At 38.9% G+C, this 21981-nt stretch overlaps 16 protein-coding genes across 17 annotated transcripts; 8 read left to right on the top strand and 8 right to left on the bottom strand.

Annotated features, from left to right (window-relative positions):
• The first annotated feature begins 343 nt into the window (after positions 1–343).
• Gasu_07350 (RIO kinase 1) lies at positions 344–2174 on the top strand. The gene is made up of 2 exons (XM_005708451.1): positions 344–1357; positions 1413–2174. The coding sequence occupies exons 1-2, from the start codon at positions 376–378 to the stop codon at positions 1721–1723; spliced, it is 1293 nt and encodes a 430-aa protein (XP_005708508.1). The 5' UTR covers positions 344–375; the 3' UTR covers positions 1724–2174.
• On the bottom strand, positions 1879–2883 carry Gasu_07360 (uncharacterized protein). The gene is made up of 3 exons (XM_005708452.1): positions 2678–2883; positions 2359–2629; positions 1879–2312 (listed from the first exon to the last, which is right to left on the bottom strand). Exons 1-3 carry the CDS (start codon positions 2749–2751, stop codon positions 2013–2015), a joined length of 645 nt encoding a protein of 214 aa, XP_005708509.1. The 5' UTR covers positions 2752–2883; the 3' UTR covers positions 1879–2012.
• A 90-nt stretch (positions 2884–2973) lies between these two features.
• On the top strand, positions 2974–3844 carry Gasu_07370 (uncharacterized protein). The gene has a single exon (XM_005708453.1). The coding sequence runs from the start codon at positions 3141–3143 to the stop codon at positions 3813–3815; it is 675 nt and encodes a 224-aa protein (XP_005708510.1). The 5' UTR covers positions 2974–3140; the 3' UTR covers positions 3816–3844.
• A 4-nt stretch (positions 3845–3848) lies between these two features.
• On the bottom strand, positions 3849–4863 carry Gasu_07380 (3-dehydrosphinganine reductase). Its single transcript, XM_005708454.1, has 3 exons — positions 4757–4863; positions 3978–4711; positions 3849–3913 (listed from the first exon to the last, which is right to left on the bottom strand). The coding sequence occupies exons 1-3, from the start codon at positions 4851–4853 to the stop codon at positions 3872–3874; spliced, it is 873 nt and encodes a 290-aa protein (XP_005708511.1). The 5' UTR covers positions 4854–4863; the 3' UTR covers positions 3849–3871.
• A 10-nt stretch (positions 4864–4873) lies between these two features.
• Positions 4874–7318, top strand: Gasu_07390 (transcription factor). Its single transcript, XM_005708455.1, has 2 exons — positions 4874–6216; positions 6269–7318. Exons 1-2 carry the CDS (start codon positions 4879–4881, stop codon positions 6650–6652), a joined length of 1722 nt encoding a protein of 573 aa, XP_005708512.1. The 5' UTR covers positions 4874–4878; the 3' UTR covers positions 6653–7318.
• Positions 7319–7323: 5 nt separating this feature from the next.
• On the top strand, positions 7324–8361 carry Gasu_07400 (uncharacterized protein). Its single transcript, XM_005708456.1, has 3 exons — positions 7324–7481; positions 7540–7689; positions 7738–8361. The coding sequence occupies exons 1-3, from the start codon at positions 7338–7340 to the stop codon at positions 8215–8217; spliced, it is 774 nt and encodes a 257-aa protein (XP_005708513.1). The 5' UTR covers positions 7324–7337; the 3' UTR covers positions 8218–8361.
• Positions 8362–8373: 12 nt separating this feature from the next.
• Gasu_07410 (uncharacterized protein) lies at positions 8374–9014 on the top strand. Its single transcript, XM_005708457.1, has 2 exons — positions 8374–8577; positions 8631–9014. Exons 1-2 carry the CDS (start codon positions 8488–8490, stop codon positions 8979–8981), a joined length of 441 nt encoding a protein of 146 aa, XP_005708514.1. The 5' UTR covers positions 8374–8487; the 3' UTR covers positions 8982–9014.
• Positions 9015–9018: 4 nt separating this feature from the next.
• Gasu_07420 (uncharacterized protein) lies at positions 9019–10253 on the bottom strand. Its single transcript, XM_005708458.1, has 2 exons — positions 9498–10253; positions 9019–9449 (listed from the first exon to the last, which is right to left on the bottom strand). The coding sequence occupies exons 1-2, from the start codon at positions 10213–10215 to the stop codon at positions 9040–9042; spliced, it is 1128 nt and encodes a 375-aa protein (XP_005708515.1). The 5' UTR covers positions 10216–10253; the 3' UTR covers positions 9019–9039.
• A 245-nt stretch (positions 10254–10498) lies between these two features.
• Positions 10499–11413, bottom strand: Gasu_07430 (hypothetical protein). 2 transcript variants are annotated; one of them, XM_005708459.1, is made up of 3 exons: positions 10888–11413; positions 10658–10841; positions 10499–10599 (listed from the first exon to the last, which is right to left on the bottom strand). In XM_005708459.1, the coding sequence occupies exons 2-3, from the start codon at positions 10831–10833 to the stop codon at positions 10557–10559; spliced, it is 219 nt and encodes a 72-aa protein (XP_005708516.1). In that variant the 5' UTR covers positions 10834–10841; positions 10888–11413; the 3' UTR covers positions 10499–10556. The 2 variants fall into 2 exon arrangements, with proteins under 2 accessions (XP_005708516.1, XP_005708517.1); XM_005708460.1 differs by having other exon boundaries at positions 10541–11413.
• A 20-nt stretch (positions 11414–11433) lies between these two features.
• Positions 11434–11993, top strand: Gasu_07440 (uncharacterized protein). The gene is made up of 2 exons (XM_005708461.1): positions 11434–11882; positions 11934–11993. The coding sequence occupies exons 1-2, from the start codon at positions 11444–11446 to the stop codon at positions 11957–11959; spliced, it is 465 nt and encodes a 154-aa protein (XP_005708518.1). The 5' UTR covers positions 11434–11443; the 3' UTR covers positions 11960–11993.
• A 10-nt stretch (positions 11994–12003) lies between these two features.
• Positions 12004–14174, top strand: Gasu_07450 (asparaginyl-tRNA synthetase). Its single transcript, XM_005708462.1, has 3 exons — positions 12004–12593; positions 12646–12789; positions 12840–14174. The coding sequence occupies exons 1-3, from the start codon at positions 12025–12027 to the stop codon at positions 13837–13839; spliced, it is 1713 nt and encodes a 570-aa protein (XP_005708519.1). The 5' UTR covers positions 12004–12024; the 3' UTR covers positions 13840–14174.
• A 39-nt stretch (positions 14175–14213) lies between these two features.
• On the top strand, positions 14214–15474 carry Gasu_07460 (GINS complex subunit 3). The gene is made up of 2 exons (XM_005708463.1): positions 14214–14405; positions 14459–15474. The coding sequence occupies exons 1-2, from the start codon at positions 14349–14351 to the stop codon at positions 15350–15352; spliced, it is 951 nt and encodes a 316-aa protein (XP_005708520.1). The 5' UTR covers positions 14214–14348; the 3' UTR covers positions 15353–15474.
• A 4-nt stretch (positions 15475–15478) lies between these two features.
• Gasu_07470 (nucleotide-sugar transporter, DMT family) lies at positions 15479–16873 on the bottom strand. Its single transcript, XM_005708464.1, has 5 exons — positions 16843–16873; positions 16650–16794; positions 15945–16599; positions 15849–15869; positions 15479–15671 (listed from the first exon to the last, which is right to left on the bottom strand). The coding sequence occupies exons 1-5, from the start codon at positions 16866–16868 to the stop codon at positions 15631–15633; spliced, it is 888 nt and encodes a 295-aa protein (XP_005708521.1). The 5' UTR covers positions 16869–16873; the 3' UTR covers positions 15479–15630.
• Positions 16874–16878: 5 nt separating this feature from the next.
• Positions 16879–18693, bottom strand: Gasu_07480 (ATP-dependent RNA helicase). The gene is made up of 3 exons (XM_005708465.1): positions 18404–18693; positions 17717–18354; positions 16879–17672 (listed from the first exon to the last, which is right to left on the bottom strand). The coding sequence occupies exons 1-3, from the start codon at positions 18522–18524 to the stop codon at positions 16941–16943; spliced, it is 1491 nt and encodes a 496-aa protein (XP_005708522.1). The 5' UTR covers positions 18525–18693; the 3' UTR covers positions 16879–16940.
• Positions 18694–18759: 66 nt separating this feature from the next.
• Positions 18760–20513, bottom strand: Gasu_07490 (uncharacterized protein). Its single transcript, XM_005708466.1, has 3 exons — positions 20160–20513; positions 19659–20111; positions 18760–19608 (listed from the first exon to the last, which is right to left on the bottom strand). The coding sequence occupies exons 1-3, from the start codon at positions 20379–20381 to the stop codon at positions 19435–19437; spliced, it is 849 nt and encodes a 282-aa protein (XP_005708523.1). The 5' UTR covers positions 20382–20513; the 3' UTR covers positions 18760–19434.
• Positions 20514–20668: 155 nt separating this feature from the next.
• Positions 20669–21953, bottom strand: Gasu_07500 (uncharacterized protein). Its single transcript, XM_005708467.1, has 3 exons — positions 21532–21953; positions 21028–21477; positions 20669–20975 (listed from the first exon to the last, which is right to left on the bottom strand). The coding sequence occupies exons 1-3, from the start codon at positions 21895–21897 to the stop codon at positions 20787–20789; spliced, it is 1005 nt and encodes a 334-aa protein (XP_005708524.1). The 5' UTR covers positions 21898–21953; the 3' UTR covers positions 20669–20786.
• Between the last annotated feature and the right edge of the window lie 28 nt (positions 21954–21981).

Genomic DNA, 21981 nt, shown 5'->3' on the forward strand with positions numbered 1-21981 from the left:
TTAGGTTTACGCAACTTAGATGTTCTCGTCTCTGTTATGCTTAGATTTCTGGAATGGGGGTTTTTCTTTTGAATTCTGATTGGATACAATGTTGCAGCAACTTGAATCATAAAAGAACTCATCTTCTCTGAGCGGACTTCGAGCTAGTATCTGTAGAGAAACTTGGTAAAGTTCGGCCTGACGAGAAAATTTTCCTATTTACAGTGCTTGCTGGGGGAACTATTGCACCTCATCATATGATGTCTCAGTAGTGATAGGCATTTTAATTTACTTTAAAGAGAGTCAAGGTCTCAAATTTCAAGCTTATCTAGTTTAAATTCTGTTCGGTAAATACAAAGTACCATAATTCCATTCTTTCTTTGCCGACATTGTCCAATGCTCAGCCGTGAGAATTCTGACGTAGAATATTTTACGCACACAAGTGATACAGAGTCGTTGACCAAAAAATTTTTTGAAGAGAAAAAACGTTCAGAGTTAAGGTTGAAGGATAAAGCTCTAACTGCTACCGTGGAAAATGCGATAGATAGAAGAACTCGCCTGCTACTATTCAAGTTCCTCTCAGCCGGTATTTTGGATAGCATATTTGGCTGCGTTTCTACTGGGAAAGAAGCCAATGTCTATTCCTCAGTAGCAGGTTGCAACTTTCTTGAAAACTTGGAAGTGCCTCCTAATATGCTTCCCTCAGTTTATCAGCAAGATTGCAAAGACCGTGTTCTGGCTTTGAAAGTCTTCAAAACTGTAGCACTATCCTTTCGAGATCGAGATCGATATATTGATGGGGATATTCGTTTTAAGAACGGGTACAGAAAAGGAAGCAGTAGAGATATGGTGATATTGTGGACAGAAAAAGAGTTTAGAAACCTTCGCCGTCTAGCAAAAGTTGGCTTGCCAGTGCCATTTCCGTACTATTTAAAGAAGAATGTCATTATTATGGAATTTATTGGAAGAAATCATCAAACAGCACCACTTTTGAAAGACGTTGTTCTTCCTTCCAATGAATGGCTTCAGCTATATCTTCAGGTTTGTAGAATGATGAGAATTATGTACCGCGACGCCAACCTTGTGCACGCTGACCTTTCAGAGTACAATCTTATGTACTATGAGAGTAAATTATTTGTTATTGATGTTTCTCAAGCTGTTGAAAACGATCATCCGAGTATGGGTTATTTTCTTTATCGTGACTGTAAAAACGTTTGCATTTTCTTCAAAAGTAGAGTCGAAGAGGATGCTGTTTCTGCAAAAGTTGCCACTGAGAGAAAGAATGAAGAAGGTTTGTTCAGTTTCAGTGCATCAGAAGTCTTTCGCTATGTACTTCAAGACGAAAAAAAATTAGGAACGAATTTCGAAGATTTGATTGGTATGTGAAGTGTTTTCTGAGACGCTATGCATTCAATTTGATATATTATTGTAAGGTACCTTTGAAGATATTCATTTAGAATGTGATTCCGGTTATCAAAAATTCTATGACTCAGAAACGGCTTCCCTTTCGTCGACAAGTTATAGTGAGCGCTCAAGCTCCCTCGACTATCTCTCAGAATATTCAAGTCCAGATGAAGCTTTGAGAGAGGTTGTTCCAGATGGGGTTCAAGATACTCCACAAGATTGCAAGAAAGCACAAAGAAAGCAGTGGAAGAAATATGTAAAAGAGATCGCCAGGCAAAAAAGACAAGAGAAAATCCCGAAAAAAGTCAAACGTCGAAAGGAGAAACAGAAGAAGAAGTAATTTAACGAGGAATGCTGTAAGACAAAGTACATATCAAATTTGTGTTCGAGGAGACAATAAGGCTTCAAGAGATAGGGACGACCTACGTTTCACATGTTTGTCTGCATGTTGTTGTTGAATGGAGTATTTTCTTGTTGTTTTTTGATTGTTCTTCGGTCTCATTGGTGTGTAGCCACCTTGAGGAACACAGAGTTCGGGAAACTCAATGTAGAATTCTCTGTATCCTTTCGATATAATATATAAATGAGGATATGATAAGAAGGGGTAACTGTGAAAGTGAGCATTCCTATCAAGACTTCTTAAATTCTGTGACATTTTTGGAGCACGATGAGATGAATACTCGCAGTAAAATATGATGGCGTCCGCCACAGGTTGAGTCTCCCATCCAGGAGGACAAAGAAGGTCTTCTATCTTGAAATTTGTGAATTTTAATGAACAACGATCTCTTAGGGTATTGACTCACTTGCTTAGGAATGTAGCAATTATATGCATTCCTTATATGACCACCCTCATATTCGTAAGGAAATCGACAGTCAATAATAATGATATTTAAACTGGAAGTAGTTGTATTGAGAATTGCCTGTGCAGCCTAATTTGGATGAAAGCAGCTTTAAAGGCTAACTTAGAGCACGTACCGTTCTAGCACTTATAAAGAAAATACTATCTTTGTCAGTTTGAGTGGAAGGTTTATTTCCAGCAAGGTCCGTCTGAACTTCTATAAGAGGCTTTGCTGTTGTTCTTGTCACCAATGCAAATTCTATATTTTGTATTACTGTGTTTCTGTTATCGCTACTTATCACTTCAAGTGGCAGTTTTTCAAACTGTGGTCGCAAATTTGATGCATCAGTAGAGTTTCCATGGTGTTCTGTTATACTTGATGTATGAAGGTTACCTTTTCTTTGACAACTGGCTTGTGAGTCATTATATACACCTTAAGAATGATGCCAGACTTACTCTCGTGAACTACCGCTCTGTCTTTGTAGAAACCAGTTGTTGATTAAATTCCATAGAAAGCTTCGTAAGTACATAGACAAAATACTTGTGTATTTGTTATTCATATTAACTAAAATACAAGGTAGCGTCTCAGACCAACTCTAAGACTACGGTTTCCATCAATCTAAGATACTCTTTACGAGTCCAAAATCATCGTAAATCGAATTGCAGTTAGTGATGTAGGACAAAATAAAATTTTCAAAAATGGCGGGTTCCTCAGAACCTTTATATCCAACAAAAGCTCAATGATGATCTGCTTAGAGTACCACTTCAAGAATTTCCAATCAAAATGTCTGTGTGAAGTGTTCATATTTGCAATCTCAACTATATGATACCGTGTTCATGGAAACCACAATAAACTCCATCACTAAAAATTCCGATTCCTGCATTTTGCATTTGTCCGTTTTGAAATTTGTCCTTTACAATGGCACTCAACCGCAACAAGGAGAATGTCGCAAGTTACATTCAAGAACCGCTCACAAATATAAAAGCAAGTCAAATCCACACAAAGTTCAGCGCCAGACAGATTCAGGGGAAGACAATACAGGGTTCCAATATTTCTCATAATGATGAAAATAATGACTATTCTTTGAAACAGAGATGGCCAACAAAGACCGGTAATTCAGAACAGACCAATATGCGACCTCATCAACAAAGACGAGCACTTGGAGATATAACCAACCGAGAGAAACAACAGTCTACACAAATTTATTCTCGAGAAAACCTCAAAGAAAGTACAAATAACCCCCCTGTACAAAAGAACCCTGGAGCAGATAGGGTGCCTTCAGTCAACTCTGAAGAAATTGAATATATGCCAAAGGAGAATATTCAAGATCTTGTTTCTCCTGAACTCGAAATTGATATGGACGATCTTAAGCAATCTATTCAAAAAAGAAAGACAAAACCTTTCTGTTACGTCACAAGCAACAAGAGGGAGTCATCTTTTCTGGAAACTGAAGAAATTTCTATCCAACTCGAGGAATATGAAAAACCTGATGGACAGCAAGCCTGGCCTATCCATTCGGGAGAAGATCCTCTTCCACTCTTCAATCTTCCACATATTGAAGTCAGTGACCTATCTGAACACAACATTAATTAAATAAAGTCTTCATCTTCTAATTTTTTCGCGTCCAATTCTTTGTTTATGCTCATCATTTATGATTCTTTCCTGTTGCCTTTGAACGAAGAAGCAAATCCCTCTCATAAGAGGCATCGAAAGTAACTGAAGTAAGGACACTTGAGGACCAAAACCACTGCATACATTTGCCAGCATTTTGCCTTGAAAACCGACAGATATAAGGAACTTGCGAGATATAATGTCGTTCAAAGCTTCCTTAGCAACTTGCTCAGCTGAAAAGAGGCCTGCTCCTTGGGAAAGTAACGAGGTCTCTCTAGGTTTATGTTTGTTTTCGTTATCAAAACCTGGCGTCTTTGTATCTGGAGGACACACGAGAGAAACGCCAACGCCAAAAGGAAGACACTCCTGATACAAAACTTCGGCAAGACCTCGAACGGCAAATTTGGATGGGCTGTAAGCAGAATAGCCAAATACTCCCAGAAGACCTCCAATTGATGAAGTCAAAACGATATGGCCTCTTCTTAATTCTTTCATTCTCTTAAAGGCGCTCTGCACAGGATAAACTGCTGAAAGATAGTTTGAACGCATTTGACTCTCAAACACGTTCGGATCCATTTCTTCGAAATATCCTGGTACGCAAGATCCTGCGCAGCAAATAAGTAAAAATATTGGCCCTTGTTTCTGTTCAGCTTGAGCAAGCAGACTCTCACAGCTGTTGGCTTCTGCGACATCAAAAAGGTAACCGATGGGCTCTTTTCCTTTCAGTCTTTTTGACAAGTCTCTCAAAACCTTGAGAGCTTCTTCAAGTCTTGTTGCACTCCTTCCAACGACAGTCACGTAACATCCGTGAAGTAAACAAAGCTTGGCAAATTCGAGGCCGATTCCACTGGTTCCACCAGTTATTAGAACGTGTTCACCTATGTATGTGAGTAAATTTTTTTCAATATTGATCTGTGACATACCCTTCAATAATAATTTTGACTTTCGACTCACTTTCCTAAGCAACCCAAAAAGTGCCAAACACAGCAACACAACAACTAACGGGACGTAAAAATTCATAGCCCAATTCAAGTTTTGATATGTAATGGAACGAAAGTACGAGCTACCCAGAAACGAGCTTGTAAGCGTTCAAGTTCCAGTGTACCTCCAAGAAGGAAACCCTGCGGAAGTAATCAGTTCATTGGGAGGGCTTGATAGTATTTACTCTGCATATAAGGTTTCAAAACAAGAGAGCAAGACACGTTGTTCAGCAGCGAGCACAAAGCAGGAACGTGGCAACCAACGTGAGCTTGACAGACTTAAACTCCATCTTAGAAGACACGATGCTTATTCTATTCCTTTGGTTTCCGACACACCTATCCCTTCAAGAGACCTTTTATTGAAGGTAAAGTACAAAGTTTCTCGTTCCTCTGGTAACGTCGTTCGTGGTGATTTTCTAGTGAAGAGATGGTCACATTGCAAAATTGTGGATATTGAAGCGTTGGGCATAGTAAAGACAACATTTTGTTTCACAAAGTTGGCAGATTTCCAGTTTCTGCCACCTCTCAAGGAAACAGGAGGACGTTTGTCTGGTTTGGATTCGTCTTTTGGTCTCTTTGAAAGGGATGATTTGAATGGTGCAGATGTCAATTTGACAGTTGCAGACTCTCTATACCGTTTGTCACCTTTGCAATTCTCAAGATATCACTTGTCTCGAGTTCCATATGATTATCGACAACATATCGATAGCGCATTTCAACATTTAAAATCGGATAGGGAGGAGCAGAATATTTCAGACCCGAAAGAGAATGTGGAAGATGAAGACGGAATAGATCAACAGCAGATACGGGAAAAGAGACGAGCTGTTTGGAGGTCATCAGTTGGAGTTGATCGCCGTTCAGATCCATTAAGAAACTCACTGCTTTCTCACCGAGTTTCGATAGACTTGGAACAAGTACCTCAGTTCCCAGAAAAACAAAAACTGGAAGAAATAAGAAACATTCCTAACGAAGTATTTGAGCTTCTTCGTACTGCTTTCGAATTACGTCCTATTTGGACTCGTCGAGCTATTCACCTCCATATAGGAAACGTCGATCTTTTACATATCAAGATAGGGTTACCAATATTAGCATACTCTTTTGATGGTCCTGGACCTTTCCGGACTTGCTGGATTAAGTACGGATATGATCCGCGAAGAGATCCGGAGAGTAGAAAATTGCAAGTTCTTGAATGTCGTCTGAATGGCTCTTTGGCGGATGTCATAAAGTCGTACAGAGGAGAACAAAAGTTTGCGCTGGAAGCCTCTTCAGAAAGATGTAACGTTACTTTGTGTGGTTTGCCCACTTGTCAACACTTATTTTTACAATTGTGCGATATCGAATCGAGAGAAATTCAAGAATTATTACAAACTTGTAAATCTTCAGCGTCTTTTAGTAAGGAAAAGGTTCGAATTTGTTTCTAATCTGTTTGTTGGCTTTGTTTCAATTTCCTTTTAGTACGGTTGGTTTCCAGATGGAGTGTGGAATAGCTTTAGAAGCTTTCTTCGTGACCATATTCTATATTTAATTAAGACAGAATTAGGAGACGAGGCTTTTCAGAAAGTTTTGTCTTCTGGAAAGAAAATTCGAGATAGAAGTGCTCAAAGGAAACGTTTACGTAGACTAAGAAGTCTTAAGGAACGGTTGCAGGACACAGAACAATTTCAATCTGTTTCAAGCACAGTCGATCCACAGCATATGGAAGAGGTTAATACTTTTGAAAACATGTCACAATCTGAAGAACTTTACTCCAGCACTGTAGAGCAGCCAGACCTTAAAAGTTCCTTGGAGAGGAGTCCATCCGAATTCGATGAATTCCAATTATTGGATGAGGAGGATTGAGAAATGTAACAAGTCGGTTTGATAAATGAAATTGTTAGATGTGGAATCGACTCCTGTGCTGTCTTTGGAGTTGCATAGTGATTATTTGCTGTTTGGAAATCTATTTTATTTGTTCTCATGCAGAATTCGAGAAATGAAGGAAAGTTGTGAAAGCAATGTATGAAAGAATGAAGGACCTTTTGGATTCAACTTGGCGAATAGCAAGCAAAGAAAATTATCCCGCAAACGTCTGAAGCTGTTTTACTACTTGGATGTCATATTTTTTTAGTTCTCGATACATAACTGTCCAAAAGTTGAGCGTTTTCTGTATTTATTCCATTTGATGTTTATACTCCTGCAAACAGTTAGGTTGTTCATAGCAAACTACGTCACTACCCTTCACCGTTGCCATTTTGTAATGACTATAGTTGGCTATCGGAACTGTGTGAATAGCTTTTTCTTCCTTATAAACAATTGTTTATAGTTGTAAAGTTCATATGTATTTAAAAAGAGTTCTACAAGTTGAAATCTTCGTTGTGATGGTGCTGTATATTTGTTAACAGCTACCAACAGTTCTAACTTGTTAGGTACTATGGTCAACTTTAGGGCACTAGACAAGATCAGTTCGCAGCTCCAAACTCCGTTTTGTGTCAATCCGATTTTGGGAATAAAATGCTTTGCCATTCTTTTTCTTTTTGAAAGTTGGATGAATGCGTTTATTGTGAATTGGCATTGGCTATCGGTGGCAGCCCTAACAAGTGCCTCGTTTGGATATTTATCTGCAACAACCAAATTGCTTTATATGGGAGTTAGACGCTACAAGACAGCTAAAGATATACCAAATTCAATGGTATTTTTTGAAATATTTTTGTAACTGAAGTAGTCGATGTAAAGATCCCACTCTTTAGTTTCAAAGAGGAAGCAAAATAAAAGGGGTTGTAGTCAGCGTTGGTGACGGTGATAACATAAGAATATTTCATAGACCTTTTTTATTCCGATTTTTCGGGATAGGGCGTCATCCAGTATTGAAGAAACGTTTAAGTGAAGAAACTATTAGCGTACGTCTTAGTTGTTCTTTCATTTAATCCGCTTTTCAAATACTATAGGTTCGTCTTGCTGGGGTTGATGCACCAGAATGTGCCCATTTTGGAGCGCCTGGACAGGAAGGAGGAGAGCAAGCAAAGAAGTGGCTTCGAAACTATTTGAAGGACCGTGCTGTAACGGTACAACTTCATAGTTTGGACCAGTATTCCCGAGCAGTTTGCACTGTTCATGTGAGAAAGGGAATTTTAAGGCTGAAGAAAAATGTATCATATGAGTTGGTTAAAGTTGGTCACGCAGTCGTGTATCGGGGTTTTGGAGCTGAATATAATGGAATATTGAGAAAGCTAGAGAATGCTGAAACTGAGGCTCGCAAACGAAAGAGAGGTATGTGGAGTGTTAGAAACAAGCCTGTTATATCGCCACAAGAGTACAAAAGAGCCTTGAAAGAAGGCAAAGGTCCAGAAAGTTTAACAGAGAAAGACTTCTTTTCTCGAAAACCTGAAAGTTTATTTTCTTTTCTCTTCGGTTCAGACAAGTCTTAGTTTTTTGAAACGTTGATTAGTTTGCCAATGATATTATATAGTAATGAAGTCGGCTTCTGTTGTAGAGATATTGAAACCACTTTTTAACCTTTCCAACTAAACGAATTCGTTTAAACTTACTTCAATAAAGTTAAACTTTTTCAAGTTGATAAGTCAGTCGAATATTGGAAGATCTTATTACATTTGTATTGCTACTCCCATGCTTTGGGGCTCAAGAGGATTTCTATCGGCAGCATATTTCATTAGTAGTTTTGGCTGAATAGTGGCTGAATGTTGTGTATAAAGCAAGCCGAAGTATTGCCGTTCCAGTCTGAAGTTTTTGCTCCTTTTAAGCTTATTTTATCTTTAGATAACCAAGTGGTTTGAACCTTGCTGCTTTTTCAAAAGCTAGTTTCACTTAACTTTTGTGGTAGGACGGTTTGCTTACTGATTTGGTTGTTCGATATGTTAGAGATTGTTCTCAACGAGCCGATTCGAGAGAAGTTTTTGTGAAGAAACGGATACTTATGAATAAAGGTCCTCAGGAAATTGTGTGTGAAAATATTTCGTTGTGTTTCTTGAAGGAATTCCGTGATTGGGAATATTGTAACGTCGGTTATTTGGAAGTCATGCTCTTATCGGAAGAGGAAAAGAAAGTGCTGATTTCTTTGAACCTTGTCATACAAATATTTACAGACAGGCAATATTCAGGAGCCCTCAAACAAGTATATTCCTATTTTTCTACTTTTGAAGAAGTACATACTACTGAGCTACTCCGTAGTTGAGCAATTTCCTTGTCCTTGAAGACCTATCCACAAATTATGGCCTTGAAAGTATTTCATTCTATACTCGCTGTAAGAATGGAGAGTTCTTTCCTCGAATTATGATTACAGGAAGTTCGAGCTCTATTTTACTTCTTTTGTCGTCAAGAATCACTTCGATCTGAACAAAATTGGTGAATTGAATGGATCTACCTTCTACAGTTGGTCCAAGAGAAACAGCAAGTGGCAGCATTGACTGTATCGGTCCCAACATGGTATTGTTTTTACGCAAAGCAATGCAGTTGAGGTTTACGTATAATGCAGGACCATTTGCGATAGTTTCAATACTGTGACCATTCTCACATACGATTTTCCTTCGTTGAATTTGTCTGAGAATGAGACTAGAAACCTTCTTCATGCTCTTATTTACCAATGCAAGAGTTACTGGTATTAAAGTGCCGAGTGTTTCTTCGTACAGTACTGTCGGGATTCCTGTAAAGAGTGTTTAGAATATCTTATGTTGTCCCAATTGTGTCTTACCCGCTTTAAGTATTACTTCTTGTGCTATATTTTTAGAAAACCACTTCTTTTTCGTCTTTGGAATCAAGCTAGCCTTTTGATAGTATGGCTTGATAAATACACTATTCTTGTAAAGGATTTGGCCATCATTAGCTACAAGTAGCTTGTAACTCTTTTCTCTTATAGCATTCTTTTCACCATCCGACTTTGAAGAGTCATTAAGTTCCACTCTCAAACAAAGGTCGTATTCTATACAAATATCACCTCCATCAGCACGTACTGTAGGAGGTAATCCATTAGGAATTTGAAACTCAAATGGAAGCAACAGTACTCCTTGCACTTGATTGATTTCCTCATCAACTTGTGCGCGTCTTCGAACGATATTGTTATCGGTCTTTCTCTTGGACTCTCTTTGCTTTACGTAATCCTTTATATCCCACAATATCAACTCATTCTGTAAAATACAAAAAGAAGTAGACTGGACATGCTGTTGGATGAGCTGCTTCGAGAATTGCGAATGACAACTTTTGTCTTTGTAATGATTTTCCTTTTCAAGTTCTTCTTTTGGAATATCACAAAAAGATTTCAAGTTTTCATAACCTCTTAATTGCAGAATTATGTGCTTCAGAGGAGTTCTTTCCGCAAATCTTATAATAGCATTTCCTTTTAAGTTTTCTCCTGGACAGAGAATATCACGCCTAGACTCCTTCGAAGATGTCAATAGAATATCAAGTTCCATGGTCAATTATTTGATGAACAATCAATGCCAAAAACGTTTGACAAGGATTCCACTCATATAAAACGAAAGGATTAGGAACAACATGTCATTTGAATCGTAGGATGACCTTTGGCCAACGCAATAGGGCAAAGTTGTCATTTGTGGTGGAATTGTAATATGACACTCAGAAAACACACCCTAGCAACGCTTCCCTCCAGTTCCTCCAGTTAACTTGGATCATATCATTGAAGTGGGAGTTGAACCAACAAAGAATATTATTCTTCAAGTATAAAAACTATTTCCCTTGAATATTTGGACAGCTGTCCTTGGAGTTTGTGAAAGAGATAAGGGCAAAATTGCATTTACTTTTCTATATTAGACACGACATCACTCCTCGTACTACTACTATATCAATTTCCTGATAAGCACGTAATTTAGACGAATGATAGCAATTAATACGCACTCTTTCAAGCAACCTGTGCACGCAAGACATCCTAGCAACACGTATACTTTATTCAGAATTACCTTATATATTATCGTCATAGTAAAGTTATCAGGAGCGACCAGGCTTCCTCCTAGAGATTTCGTAATGAATACAAAGGCAGATATAGAACTTGCAATGTGGAAAGCCAACTCCATAGAGGCAACTAAACCACTATATAAGATTTCAAACAATATTGGTCAGCGACTTACTTCAAATGGCTACGTGTTCAATCATACGTTCTGTACATGCACCAGAGTATTTTCTGATTCTTGCCTAACTGCAGTTATGACGGTTGCGGATGGAGAAGCTGTCGCCGAAGAAAGTTTCTCCAGTATGCTCTGTGTTAGAAGCCCTTGTATCAAATATACGTGTGATCTGACTGGACCTTTCTTATGCAGAAGGAAAGCCACGCATATTTTTGAGTATGATGTTGCAAATACACCCGGAAACAAGCCTGCCCCTTGTAAAAAGATGTTGGCAGAGAGAGAGTTTTATTATTCAGACGTTTAACAAGAAAAATCTTCCAAGTCTTTACAAACCCGTACCTGATTGGAAGACCTGTATGGTTTTCAAAAGTTGCTGACTTCAGCTTCCTAAGTATACAAATATGAACCAATCATTTACTTTTAAGAACTTAAAAATCATAATTCTCAATCATTTCTTTGAATTGTTTGGATAGTTTGTCTATTAAACAGTGATAAATAACCATCGTTCCTCTTCTAGGTTCGAAGAAACTCGAGTTTAGTGGAACCATCTGCAAAGCGCATGAATATTCCCTACAAACTTTTCAAGTTGTCCTTGAAGGTTTTGCGCCCCCCAAGACTTCGTCTGCGTTTGAGCTTACCTTCGGTTCCTTCCTGGCTGATTTTTGTTTTTATTCTTGTTTCCTACATCTTAGTCATATCTGGGATTATATATGATGTAATAGTCGGTCCACCAGCCATGGGGACCACCATAGATCCACTGACTCAAACATTGAAGCCCGTAGCTTTTGCACAGGGTAGAATCAACGCGCAGTACGTCATCGAAGGTCTTTCGGTTGGTTTCTTTTATGCTTTGGGAACAGCGGGAATCATTCTGTTGGACGTTTCCTCAAAATCAGCCTTGTTGAAAGACTACAAGGTTTCTTGTTGGATTCTGGCTATTCTCTTGTTACTGGGTTTTTATCGAATGATGATCGTTTTTGTTCGAATCAAGTTGCCAGGTATATGTTGAAGTTTTATATAGTGTACCTTTGATATAGTTGTCTGTGTAGGATATCTTGAGTTTTATTATCAATGAAGTTACAGTTTACAATATAGCAGTTTTTCATGTTTACATACGTTGGCTGATTTTGGCATTACATAATGACAACTTGCAGTTTTGTTGTTTCATGTGCCTCTAATACCTTGAGGTTTTGTAAAAGTTTTCAACACAAAAATCTTTATACTTCTCCTGCACTGCTACATTGTTGGAGCAAGGCGCACTTGGAGCTTTTCCGTTCCTTGCTTGTTGTCAAACCAAGTGCACGTCAACGGTACCGCCCCTCCCGTACCTTGTCTTCGTCTAGCACAATCTTCAGCGGAGAAAGAAATTGTAAGTGTTGTACCACCACAGAAGAAGAACACAAAGTGCAAGAACCCCCGTTCTCTGGTAAAAGTGAAAGCTTCAACGATTGGACCACGAGAGATTCAGCAAAGGTTCGGATCAAAACAATATTAGAGCAAGGCGAAAAATTGGTAGACAAGAATGTAACTATTCAGGGTTGGATTCGTTCCATTCGTGATCAAAAGAAGTTTGCTTTTTTAGTAGTAAACGATGGTTCGTGCTTGAGTGGGCTCCAGATCTTTGTCGAGAGCACGTTGCAGTCATATGAGGAAGTAAAATCACTGTTAACAGGCAGTTCTGTTTCTGTTAGTGGAAAGCTAGTTCACAGGTGAGTATTAACGTTAATATTTTCATAACATTTATTTTACATATGACGCTAGTATCGGTAAAGGACAGTTTTACGAGTTACAAGCGGAAGAAGTTCGTATACTTGGAGATTGTGATGCATCCTATCCGCTCCAGAAGAAGCGTCATTCTTTTGAATACTTAAGGAGAATAGCTCATCTGAGACCTCGTACAAATACGTAAGATGTGTATTACTGTTTGTGGTCTTTTCTTCACTTTATTGTGTCAGTTTTGGAGCAGTAATGAGAGTCAGGTCTATGTTAGCCTTTGCAACACATTGTTTTTTTCAAGAAAATGGTTTTGTTTATATTCATTCTCCTATCATTACTTCTTCAGATTGTGAAGGCGCTGGTGAAATGTTCCGAGTTCTTACTGAACCAGGAAAGAGTTTAAACGACGCGCGACGTGAAGATGCAAAGAATTTCTTTGGCATTCCTACATTTTTAACTGTTTCGGGACAATTGTCTGCTGAAGCTTATTCATGTGCTTTAAGGGACGTTTATACGTTTGGTCCGGCGTTTCGAGCCGAATATAGCAATACAACGAAGCATTTATCCGAATTTTGGATGGTTGAACCCGAAATGGCTTTTGCAAATTTACAAGATGATATGAACAATGCCGAATCTTATGTGAAATTCGTCATTCAGTATGTTCTTGAAAAGTGTAAAGAAGACATCGATTTTTTCGATCGTTTCATACAAAATGGTTTAAAGTCCAGATTGCACAAATATATAGAAAAACCTTTCGCCAGAATCTCATATTCGGAAGCAGTTGAAATCCTCCAGAATAGTGGAAATCCCTTTCAGTTTCCAGTGAGTTGGGGTGAAGATCTGGCTACAGAGCATGAGCGTTATTTAGCGGAAGAATATTTTGATCATCCGGTGTTCGTTTACAACTATCCAGCTGCAATAAAAGCATTTTACATGAAAAATAATGACCATGATTCTGGTAAGACTGTTGCTGCTATGGATCTTTTGGTACCAAGAATAGGAGAACTTATTGGTGGTAGTGAGCGAGAGGATAGGTTAGATGTATTGGAGCAGAAAATGCATCAACTCGGATTAAAGGCAGAGAACTACTGGTGGTATTTGGATTTACGACGTTTTGGAAGCGTCCCACATGCTGGATATGGTCTGGGTTTTGAGCGACTAGTCTTATTTGTTACTGGTATGGAAAACATTCGTGATGTTATTCCATTTCCGAGATTTCCTGGAAGTGCGGAATTTTAGATAAACGTTTTCTATTTTGATTTCTGCGTGTCATATGCTCCATTTTCGCGAATTGAGGATGAGCCTTTATATGGAACGGAAGCTATTTTCATGCTCTTCAATGTGCCACAATTGAACTGAACCTATACAGCATTACTATAGCTTTTTTGTGATAGTTCAAGTAGAACTTTACAACACACCATGTCTTCATGGTCAGAGTTTGACGAAGCTGATAAATACCTGACCGTTGTACCCTATTTGATTTCGGTTTCAATGTTGGAAAGAAGAACTTTTGACTCTGAAAGAATTCGACAAGTTGTGTGATAGGTAAAGAAAGCAGCTATCCACTGCTTAAATGGAACCGGGTTGTCTTCCTTTATTTCGACCCTCCTGTCGTCCGAGGCGGGTTTGAGAGGGAGCCCGCCAGTGCAAATTTCCAAACTTGAAATTTGAATTCAAGTTACTTCTCAGAATTAGTCAATTGGTTTCAGAAAAACGCGTTGAGGGACTAGTGGGTGCTATATTTCATAATGATACATAAAAGACCTTGCTACTGGGACTTGAAAGATATTCTATGCAGTTCAGAAGTAAGGTTTAGCTTCTCTTTTTACAACTTGGTTGCTAAGTTTTATTCAAATAGAAAATAATATCAGTGTTACAAACAGATTTGGAAAACTTAGGATATCTGAGCGAACTTACCAAGACAGAGTATCCAGAAGATATTCAGTGGGAAAGATTCAGAAAACTAGCAACTTCTGAAAAGAAGAAATTACAGAATCAAGGCGATGAAGAAGTGAACAGCTTGCATTCTGCTACGAATAGTATATCTGAAGCAGAGTATCATGAAGAAATAAGCTCCGAGAACTACCCAACAGAGAATGATGAAGAAACAGATAATGAAAAGCTACCTAGTGGGACACGAGTCGAGTTACCATTTTGGATGGCGGAAACATTGGCTGTCCGAAATTTTGTGATTTTACAGGCTCCACATTCATATGGATCTCGAACTAGAAAGGATATTGTTGCAGACGCTACGTTTGTGAACTTCAAGTCCAAAGCTGCCTTCTATTATCGATATGGAAATCAACTCGCACATTGTTTGGGAGATCAGGATCTGAGAGAACGCTTACTTTATGCCTTTTCTAGTCGCTTCAGGAAAGTTTTACAAGTTTCTCATAGTATTATGACTATTCAAAACCAACAATGTACAAATGGTGAATCTCAACAGTTAGGATTGACTTCAGTACCTAGCCATTTGTCCGAAATCATTCAAAAATTTGACGAATCTGAAAGACAGCTGTTGAACTTTGCAATAGAGAGCAGCGTACGACTACGTGAGTGGAGAACGAGAAGATTAGGAAAACACGACAAAGGACTCAAGAATGTCTCAAAACGATTCAGAGATATTGAGACCAGTAACTTGAAATCATCTGAAAAGCTTGCTAAAATCCAACAAAGAGGATCCGCACTTACAGAATTATCACTTAACCAACAGAATATAAGATTCAGTGAAGTAACTGGACTGACTTTTTGAAATAGTAAAAAATGACAAGACTTCAACGACAACTTAGATGTTTATAATTTTCTGAAATGCTGGAAGTTCTCCAATGTTTTGGGAATTAATAAAACTTTGTCTGGAGCAAGTTTTAAAGTGATATCACAAATGTCTTTACAAGGTGAACCACAATATAATGAGGGATACACACCATTCTCCAGCAGATATACTTAATTACAGACAACGAGAACTAGTTTAGCCAAACAAAATGTTACTTTATAAAATAATACTTTTCATCAGGATAATAGAACAAGGCACTAAGGAGATGTTAAAGCGAAACTCCTATTTAGACAGCCGCCTAATATCAAAAGTTAGTCACATTAAATACAGAGTCATCTCTGGCTCAAAAACAATACTCAGATCTCATAATCCATTTCACCCTCATTGACTCGTCTCCAATAGAAGGAACGAATCTGGGTATAAGATAAAATATCCTCCTTGTACTGGATAATTTTAAGGTATAAATCATACTTACCAGTGACTAAAAATGGAAAGGCTACAAGTAATAAGTTTGATTACTCTTTGGCCTCCTTTCGTCTCCTATTTATTGAAAAAGAATATAGAAATGAACCAAGAAACGTCATAAGGGCTCCAATCCAATAGCTTCTAGTCAAACGATGATTGAAAACATAATAACTCAGTAACAAGCTTAGTAACTTCCTCACACTAAGTGCCATTTGTAGAGCAACTGCATTAATTTGAGCACTCATAGCAAAAACTGAGCGTATGCAAAATACTTGTGTTAGGACGTTTAATAAAAGAATGGTCAAGTGTTGGCTTCTTTCTTGCCGCTGTGACAGCAGCCAACCTCTCGTTAAGGAAAAAAGTTGCTTCGCTTGAAGTACATAGCCCGTTAACGAGAACAACTGCATATAGAACAACAGTTCCTCTGAGGCTTCTGCTTTGTCCTCTTGGCGGTTCAAAACTTCTTCCTGAACTATACTCAGCAGAGGACTCAGAAAAGAACCCAATAAAATACAAAAAAGACCTTTCACCGAATCAAGTTTTCTCAGATTCAGGGTTTCCTGAACAGAATTAGCGCCTGCTGCCCACGAAACTAAAAATAGGCCACAGGAAGTAAAAAGGACAAAAAGAGTTTCCCAAAAGTAAACAGGCTTTCTTTGAAAAACTAGAGAGCACAAGAAAGTTGTTAAAAGCGAGGAAGAACGGAAAACTATATAAAGCGGTACAGAAATTCCGTACTGAAGACTCCACGTATTCAAAGACTACAACAGCCTTTCAAAAAAAGGAAAAACTTTATAAAGAAAAGACTTACACTACTCATATAATATAAAAACGAACAAAATAGTGTTGCAGCTAGCGGGATCTTCCTCCTCCATCTAAAGCGCTTGCGAAGGGACAACAATACTACAGTCGAGACTTGTAAGAAAGTAATCCAGTCTCCCAAACCAGAGTCTTTGCTTCAAGTTCTTAGTAAAACGAATCAAGTGAAAAAAATTGTTACATACTTCAACAAAATTTCCAAAGTCAGCATATTTGTTGAGCAACTTGTCCATAGACCAACAAGCAAAAAAGAAAGCTTCAACATAGCTCATCCAATTAAACTCTAGGTTCCCTTTAGAGGCAAAATATCTCCGCGTTTTGGAGGTCTTCGCTCCAGTTTCCTTTTTTGACTCTTTGAAGGAGCAGGAAGACTAAATATCCAATCTGGCAATCGCGAACCACACGCGGCAATAAAATTGGCAATGGGTCGTATCATTGCCTTGTCTTCTTCACCAAAGAAACTGATAGCAACTCCTCTCCTTCCGGCGCGTCCAGTCCTCCCAATGCGGTGAATATATGTACTTAAGGAAGTTGGAAAGTCATAGTTGATCACTGTCTGTATGCACCGAAAATCCATTCCACGACATAACAAGTCACTGGTAACGAGAACTGTAACGAAACCTCTTTTGAAGTCTTCTACTGCACGACTTCGGTGTTCTTGAGAACAATCCGAGTGAATAAAGGCAGTAGAAATCTTCATTCTAGAAAGTAATCGAAATAAGTCTTCGACTCTCTTCTTGTTCTGCACAAATATTAAGACTGGAGCAGCAACGCCGTTAATAAAGAGTTCCTCCAAGGCAAACCGTTTACCAGATTCGTTGCCTGTGAACTTTAACTGTTGATCTATTGTATCAATACAACTGAAGGAACCGTTCCCACTCCCTCTTCCGACAATTACACGAACAGGATCGTCAATAAAACTTCGCGACATGGTCTCGATAGCGTCAGGCAAAGTTGCAGAGAAGAGATGTTTGCCAACCAAGGCTGAAGGGCAATATGAAAGAATCTCGTCAATCTTCTTCAAGTCAGTAGCTTTTATAGGGAAAAAAAGTATAGTACCTGTTCCAGAAACTGCACCTCAAACATTTTATCAGCCTCATCAAATACAATATCCGATAAGCCAGAAAGATCTACCTTGCCTTCCCTTAGCTCATTTAAAAACGAATAGGGCGTTGCAACTATAATATCAAAAGTTAGTTGGTTACTGCTGGTTGCTCTTGTGCTCATCAAACTGCAGCTCTGAATACTTAAATTATGTGCAACGTTTCTAACCACGCGTTCCGTTTGAAGGACCATTTCTTTTGTTGGTTCCAAAATAACTGCTTGCGGCAACCTCTTTTCTCCAAAATCACGACTCTTTAGCAGCTTGGATATTATAGGAATGACAAAAGCGAGAGTCTTGCCGCTTCCTGTTGCAGAACACGCTAATACTTGCATTTCGCTGAGCATACAAGGAATAACCTGGCGTTGTATAGGTGTAGGCTGGTGATAACCTAAAGAATCCAAACGCTTCAACAGCTGCTCGGAAACGCCAAATATTGTATGTAGCTCGTGAAACTGAAGCAACAAACTAGGCGAACGCAGTTCCTTGTTCAGACGTATATGGAGGTGTTTCCGCATATATCTTTCTAAGTTGGCCCTAGAGTTTGAGTCTGATTCGAAGCGAGCAATATCTGACGGGAAATGCGACTCTCCTCCTAGTGCGCCTTTCAACCATAGAGAGAAAAAAAGAAAGAAATCATTTACCCATGTCTGAGTCTGGTTGCTTTCTCTTGAGATTTTCTGTCTTATTGCTTACTCTACCATCTTTTTTCCCAATAGAAGTACACGAAGTGCCTGCAAACAAAGTCCGCATTATTTGGTCCATGATATCAGCGTTCCGCTCCAAACAACGCGACGATTACAGCTTTGGGGGGAAGATCGTTCAGCTTTGAATCATTTGAAACCGAAAAGGAAAACAAAGTATACCTTTGACAAGTATCAGGTGTAAATGATAGGTTTATTTCAAGTTCTTAGAATTGAAAGAGTACAATATTCTGTAGTCATAGAGAAAATGGCTACATGAAGATAGAAGATAGTTTAAAGGCTTGAGAAGAACTGCATTTCAGAAATTAGCATTTATGAAAACAGATAGGAAACGTGAGCAACTAACTATCACCGCTAGTTTCCATCAAGGTAAATTTCAATCTATTGCAAACTAAAGTTGACGAAAGTAGTTGTACGAACTGCTGCTAATCGTTGGAAGATCTTTGTTATAAATGGGATGGGCACGAGAAGACTGTAAACAAATGGCATCGGAAGCTGACTAATGACTTGAGTCCGTGGTTTGAATATCAAAAGATTGATTCACCAAACTTTTCATGTTCTTGAATCAAACTTATCACAAGCTGATAGCGTGAGACCAATGCAAAGTAAAAGTCGTAGCAAACTTTGTACAAAATTCTGTCGCATTAAATAACGTTGTATTATAGGAAATTAGAATCCACAGAATGAGAATACAGCAAATTTCGTAGGGGGAGAAAAGTTGTTAGAATATACAATTTTCTTCTTCAGATATGAAGTGAAAATTGGGCAAATATATATTCTGTTCCCTTTCTAAGAGAGGATTCTAAAGGTTTTCCCTTTCATCTTCGACTTCTTTGTTTCTCTCATTGTGTTACGCGGAATAGTGAATTTTTTCGACACTCTTTCGTGTAAACAAACAAAATTTTAACATTTATTCACGATGAATCACAAGTCCATCGATCTGCGACTTTGCGCTTTAAGTGGTACAGCCTCTAATAGTAGTAGCTGCTGCTAGAAGGAGCTTCACCATAATAGGAAATTTCGGAAGGCGAAACTTCCTCAGAAACTTCCTGACATTCTTCTCCATATTCCACACAATATGATTCTTGCACATACTGGCACTGTTGTTGACTCTCTTGCTTATACTTTTCGCATTTGTATGTCTCCTAAAAGTCACTGATTAAGATAACTTCGTTGCCTGTAAGGGAAAGCTTACCTGTTGGCTTTGGTACTGACCACATTGGTACGTGGTAGAAACTTTTTCGTAGGTTTGACAAGGATAGCTATACGACTGCTTCTTTTGCTGAGAGCATTGATATGATTCGTACGTCTGAACAGGGACCCAGCAGTATGATGTACATTCTTCCTGATACCATCTACGAGGTTCGGCAGCACGATAGTAGTAACTAGAAGAGGAACTGCCATAATATGATGTATACTGGGCAGAAACAGTCTCTTGGACGTATTGTTCAGTGGAGACTGCAGATGTCTGTTGAGCATAGGCACAGCAAGTTTGTGTGTAAGTTGTCACTGACTTGCTGCATTGTGACGGAACACTGGTAGACGTGTAGGTACTGCAATAGGTCCAGGTAGGCGACTGCGTATAAGTGCTGCACTGGCTTGGAACAAAGGTCTGCACAGTTTTCTGGCACTGAGTCCAATATGGCACCTAAACTTCACGTGAGTCTTCACAGGATCAAACTCTAAAAGATACTACCTGTGTAGTCACTGAGGTGCAAACAGGGCTTTGAGTGTAACCATACTGCTTGCATACTTTTTGGCACTGTTGTTGTTCTTGCTGCTCGACTTCCTGAGTGGCTTGCACTTGTTGAGTTGCCTGCTCATACTCGGAGCTAGAATAGGACCAACGTTGCTCAGATGCAACTGCGACAGCAATGACAAGGGAGAGAAACACACATCCCAACACAGTTTTGGACATCATTCTAAAACTACCACAAGTAAAAATGTTGGAAAATGCATGCTATTTAAAGACTACAGTGTCGTTTCTAGAATCGGCAGAAAGAATACCATCTTTTCTATGATTGGCCGTGAGAAATCGTTTCTGCAGTGAAACGACAGAAGCCGACATCATTTGGTGGTCCATTTCCCTCTAGAGAATTTTAACCACATCCATTGATTAATAAATGGGCGTGTACAATGGACAATGTGTTGCTTGATCTGTCAAGCGATACAAACAAAAATAGCAATTGAACAAGATGCTGCCATTTGGCATTAAGAAATCGCTAATTACAATCACACCGTCCTACCATTACTAACCCTCAAAATTTTTATTGGGTTTGTGATGAAACGAACTTTGCGTCTCACGTTAAACTTGTACTTCTTTTTAATAGTAATATCCACTAGTGGAATCCGAGCTGTAATAATTTTGGGCTGAGGAATAATACGGAGTTTCTGAGGGATACTCTGAGTTCCACCCCGAACACTGTTCTTCGTACTTCAGACAAACCTGACACGGCTCGTAAGTCCAAGTGGGTACCTGTACCTTCCGATATTTTTCGCAGGGTTTTTGTTCCTAGGATTAAACCTTAATAAAACGGTTTTATCATTATCTTGGTGTATCTTACCGTTTCCGATTGATATGTTCCGCAACTGAAAGTTTCGGTAACATTTTTATATTTTTCACAAGCAACGTCGCAAGTAACATTTTTAGTCTCCCAACAACTGTACGTCTGCGTTGTAGGAATAGGAGTCCAGCAGTACTCTGCACAACTACTCTCGCCATAATAATATGACCAACCCTGTGTTTGTGCAGCGCGATAGTAATAGTCGTCCGACGACGAACTGTAGTAGCTTGAAGTACTTACGGCGTACGCTGTTTCTTGAACATAGGAAGTTTCTTGAACATACTGGCAACAATATTGACTATATGTTGTGGTTGCGAAAGTACATTGAGAAGGCACGCTTGTGGGAGAGACAGTTGTACAATAGGTCCAGTATGGCACCTGCGACTGGGTTGTACATGTTTTTGGAACATAAGTCCATGTAGTTGTTGTACAGTATGTCCAATATGGAGACTGCCAAAAGGTTGGATTAAGTTGTCACACATATACTGTAAGTACTGTACTCACCTCAGTAACAACAGTGGTCCAAACTGGGCTTTGTGTAACACCGTACTTCACACAAACGTTGGAGCAACTAACAGAATTTCCGACGGAACTCCATCCTTGAGAAGAAGAAGAAGAAGATGATGATGATGATGCAGATGAAGATGATGATGAAGATGATGATGATGATGTGGAGGAGCCATAACCTTCAACTGAAGAAGCACTGGAGGAACCTGATGCGGAGGACTCTCCTCCTGCTGCAGCATAGCTGGATGAACTCGAACTGGTTTCATCCCATCGTTTTGTTTCGTACAGCTCGATCTCTGAAGCTACAGTTAACGAGACGATAGCTAAGACAAATAGCAATGAAAGCAGGATTGTACTCTTCATTTCTGTTTACAAAATACTAGTGAGAAGCTAGTAATAACTCCGATGTGTCTTTAGTAAAGTTATCGCTCAGCTTTTAAAGCCTTC

Source organism: Galdieria sulphuraria (genome assembly GCF_000341285.1).
Source record: "Galdieria sulphuraria unplaced genomic scaffold scaf_4, whole genome shotgun sequence".
Classification (NCBI taxonomy): Eukaryota; Rhodophyta; class Bangiophyceae; order Galdieriales; family Galdieriaceae; genus Galdieria; species Galdieria sulphuraria.

Excerpts from the sequence above, each read along its gene's own strand:
- Gasu_07350 (XM_005708451.1), top strand. The coding sequence starts at position 376 with ATGCTCAGCCGTGAGAATTCTGACGTAGAATATTTTACGCACACAAGT. Across the intron at positions 1,358-1,412 it reads GAATTTCGAAGATTTGATTG|GTACCTTTGAAGATATTCAT; the intron begins GTATGTGAAGTG and ends TATTATTGTAAG.
- Gasu_07360 (XM_005708452.1), bottom strand. The coding sequence starts at position 2,751 with ATGTACTTACGAAGCTTTCTATGGAATTTAATCAACAACTGGTTTCTA. Across the intron at positions 2,630-2,677 it reads CAGAGCGGTAGTTCACGAGA|TTGTCAAAGAAAAGGTAACC; the intron begins GTAAGTCTGGCA and ends CTCACAAGCCAG. Across the intron at positions 2,313-2,358 it reads TCTTTATAAGTGCTAGAACG|GCTGCACAGGCAATTCTCAA; the intron begins GTACGTGCTCTA and ends CATCCAAATTAG.
- Gasu_07370 (XM_005708453.1), top strand. The coding sequence starts at position 3,141 with ATGGCACTCAACCGCAACAAGGAGAATGTCGCAAGTTACATTCAAGAA.
- Gasu_07380 (XM_005708454.1), bottom strand. The coding sequence starts at position 4,853 with ATGAATTTTTACGTCCCGTTAGTTGTTGTGTTGCTGTGTTTGGCACTT. Across the intron at positions 4,712-4,756 it reads GTCAAAATTATTATTGAAGG|GTGAACACGTTCTAATAACT; the intron begins GTATGTCACAGA and ends TCACATACATAG. Across the intron at positions 3,914-3,977 it reads AAGGCAAAATGCTGGCAAAT|GGATTTGCTTCTTCGTTCAA; the intron begins GTATGCAGTGGT and ends CTCTTATGAGAG.
- Gasu_07390 (XM_005708455.1), top strand. The coding sequence starts at position 4,879 with ATGGAACGAAAGTACGAGCTACCCAGAAACGAGCTTGTAAGCGTTCAA. Across the intron at positions 6,217-6,268 it reads CGTCTTTTAGTAAGGAAAAG|TACGGTTGGTTTCCAGATGG; the intron begins GTTCGAATTTGT and ends ATTTCCTTTTAG.
- Gasu_07400 (XM_005708456.1), top strand. The coding sequence starts at position 7,338 with ATGAATGCGTTTATTGTGAATTGGCATTGGCTATCGGTGGCAGCCCTA. Across the intron at positions 7,482-7,539 it reads AAGATATACCAAATTCAATG|TTTCAAAGAGGAAGCAAAAT; the intron begins GTATTTTTTGAA and ends CCCACTCTTTAG. Across the intron at positions 7,690-7,737 it reads TAAGTGAAGAAACTATTAGC|GTTCGTCTTGCTGGGGTTGA; the intron begins GTACGTCTTAGT and ends CAAATACTATAG.
- Gasu_07410 (XM_005708457.1), top strand. The coding sequence starts at position 8,488 with ATGTTGTGTATAAAGCAAGCCGAAGTATTGCCGTTCCAGTCTGAAGTT. Across the intron at positions 8,578-8,630 it reads TATCTTTAGATAACCAAGTG|GACGGTTTGCTTACTGATTT; the intron begins GTTTGAACCTTG and ends CTTTTGTGGTAG.
- Gasu_07420 (XM_005708458.1), bottom strand. The coding sequence starts at position 10,215 with ATGGAACTTGATATTCTATTGACATCTTCGAAGGAGTCTAGGCGTGAT. Across the intron at positions 9,450-9,497 it reads AGAAGTAATACTTAAAGCGG|GAATCCCGACAGTACTGTAC; the intron begins GTAAGACACAAT and ends CACTCTTTACAG.
- Gasu_07430 (XM_005708460.1), bottom strand. The coding sequence starts at position 10,833 with ATGGAGTTGGCTTTCCACATTGCAAGTTCTATATCTGCCTTTGTATTC.
- Gasu_07440 (XM_005708461.1), top strand. The coding sequence starts at position 11,444 with ATGAATATTCCCTACAAACTTTTCAAGTTGTCCTTGAAGGTTTTGCGC. Across the intron at positions 11,883-11,933 it reads TGTTCGAATCAAGTTGCCAG|GATATCTTGAGTTTTATTAT; the intron begins GTATATGTTGAA and ends TTGTCTGTGTAG.
- Gasu_07450 (XM_005708462.1), top strand. The coding sequence starts at position 12,025 with ATGACAACTTGCAGTTTTGTTGTTTCATGTGCCTCTAATACCTTGAGG. Across the intron at positions 12,594-12,645 it reads AGTGGAAAGCTAGTTCACAG|TATCGGTAAAGGACAGTTTT; the intron begins GTGAGTATTAAC and ends ATATGACGCTAG. Across the intron at positions 12,790-12,839 it reads CTGAGACCTCGTACAAATAC|TTTTGGAGCAGTAATGAGAG; the intron begins GTAAGATGTGTA and ends TTATTGTGTCAG.
- Gasu_07460 (XM_005708463.1), top strand. The coding sequence starts at position 14,349 with ATGATACATAAAAGACCTTGCTACTGGGACTTGAAAGATATTCTATGC. Across the intron at positions 14,406-14,458 it reads ATATTCTATGCAGTTCAGAA|AAAATAATATCAGTGTTACA; the intron begins GTAAGGTTTAGC and ends TTATTCAAATAG.
- Gasu_07470 (XM_005708464.1), bottom strand. The coding sequence starts at position 16,868 with ATGCTGACTTTGGAAATTTTGTTGAA. Across the intron at positions 16,795-16,842 it reads ACTTTGGAAATTTTGTTGAA|CAAAGACTCTGGTTTGGGAG; the intron begins GTATGTAACAAT and ends AAGAACTTGAAG. Across the intron at positions 15,672-15,848 it reads CTTTCCATTTTTAGTCACTG|GCGGCTGTCTAAATAGGAGT; the intron begins GTAAGTATGATT and ends TTTTGATATTAG.
- Gasu_07480 (XM_005708465.1), bottom strand. The coding sequence starts at position 18,524 with ATGGACCAAATAATGCGGACTTTGTTTGCAGGCACTTCGTGTACTTCT. Across the intron at positions 18,355-18,403 it reads GCAACCAGACTCAGACATGG|GAGGAGAGTCGCATTTCCCG; the intron begins GTAAATGATTTC and ends AAGGCGCACTAG. Across the intron at positions 17,673-17,716 it reads AGGTGCAGTTTCTGGAACAG|ATTGACGAGATTCTTTCATA; the intron begins GTACTATACTTT and ends GACTTGAAGAAG.
- Gasu_07490 (XM_005708466.1), bottom strand. The coding sequence starts at position 20,381 with ATGTCCAAAACTGTGTTGGGATGTGTGTTTCTCTCCCTTGTCATTGCT. Across the intron at positions 20,112-20,159 it reads GCACCTCAGTGACTACACAG|GTGCCATATTGGACTCAGTG; the intron begins GTAGTATCTTTT and ends CGTGAAGTTTAG. Across the intron at positions 19,609-19,658 it reads GTCAGTACCAAAGCCAACAG|GAGACATACAAATGCGAAAA; the intron begins GTAAGCTTTCCC and ends AGTGACTTTTAG.
- Gasu_07500 (XM_005708467.1), bottom strand. The coding sequence starts at position 21,897 with ATGAAGAGTACAATCCTGCTTTCATTGCTATTTGTCTTAGCTATCGTC. Across the intron at positions 21,478-21,531 it reads GGACCACTGTTGTTACTGAG|TCTCCATATTGGACATACTG; the intron begins GTGAGTACAGTA and ends ACCTTTTGGCAG. Across the intron at positions 20,976-21,027 it reads GAACATATCAATCGGAAACG|GAACAAAAACCCTGCGAAAA; the intron begins GTAAGATACACC and ends GTTTAATCCTAG.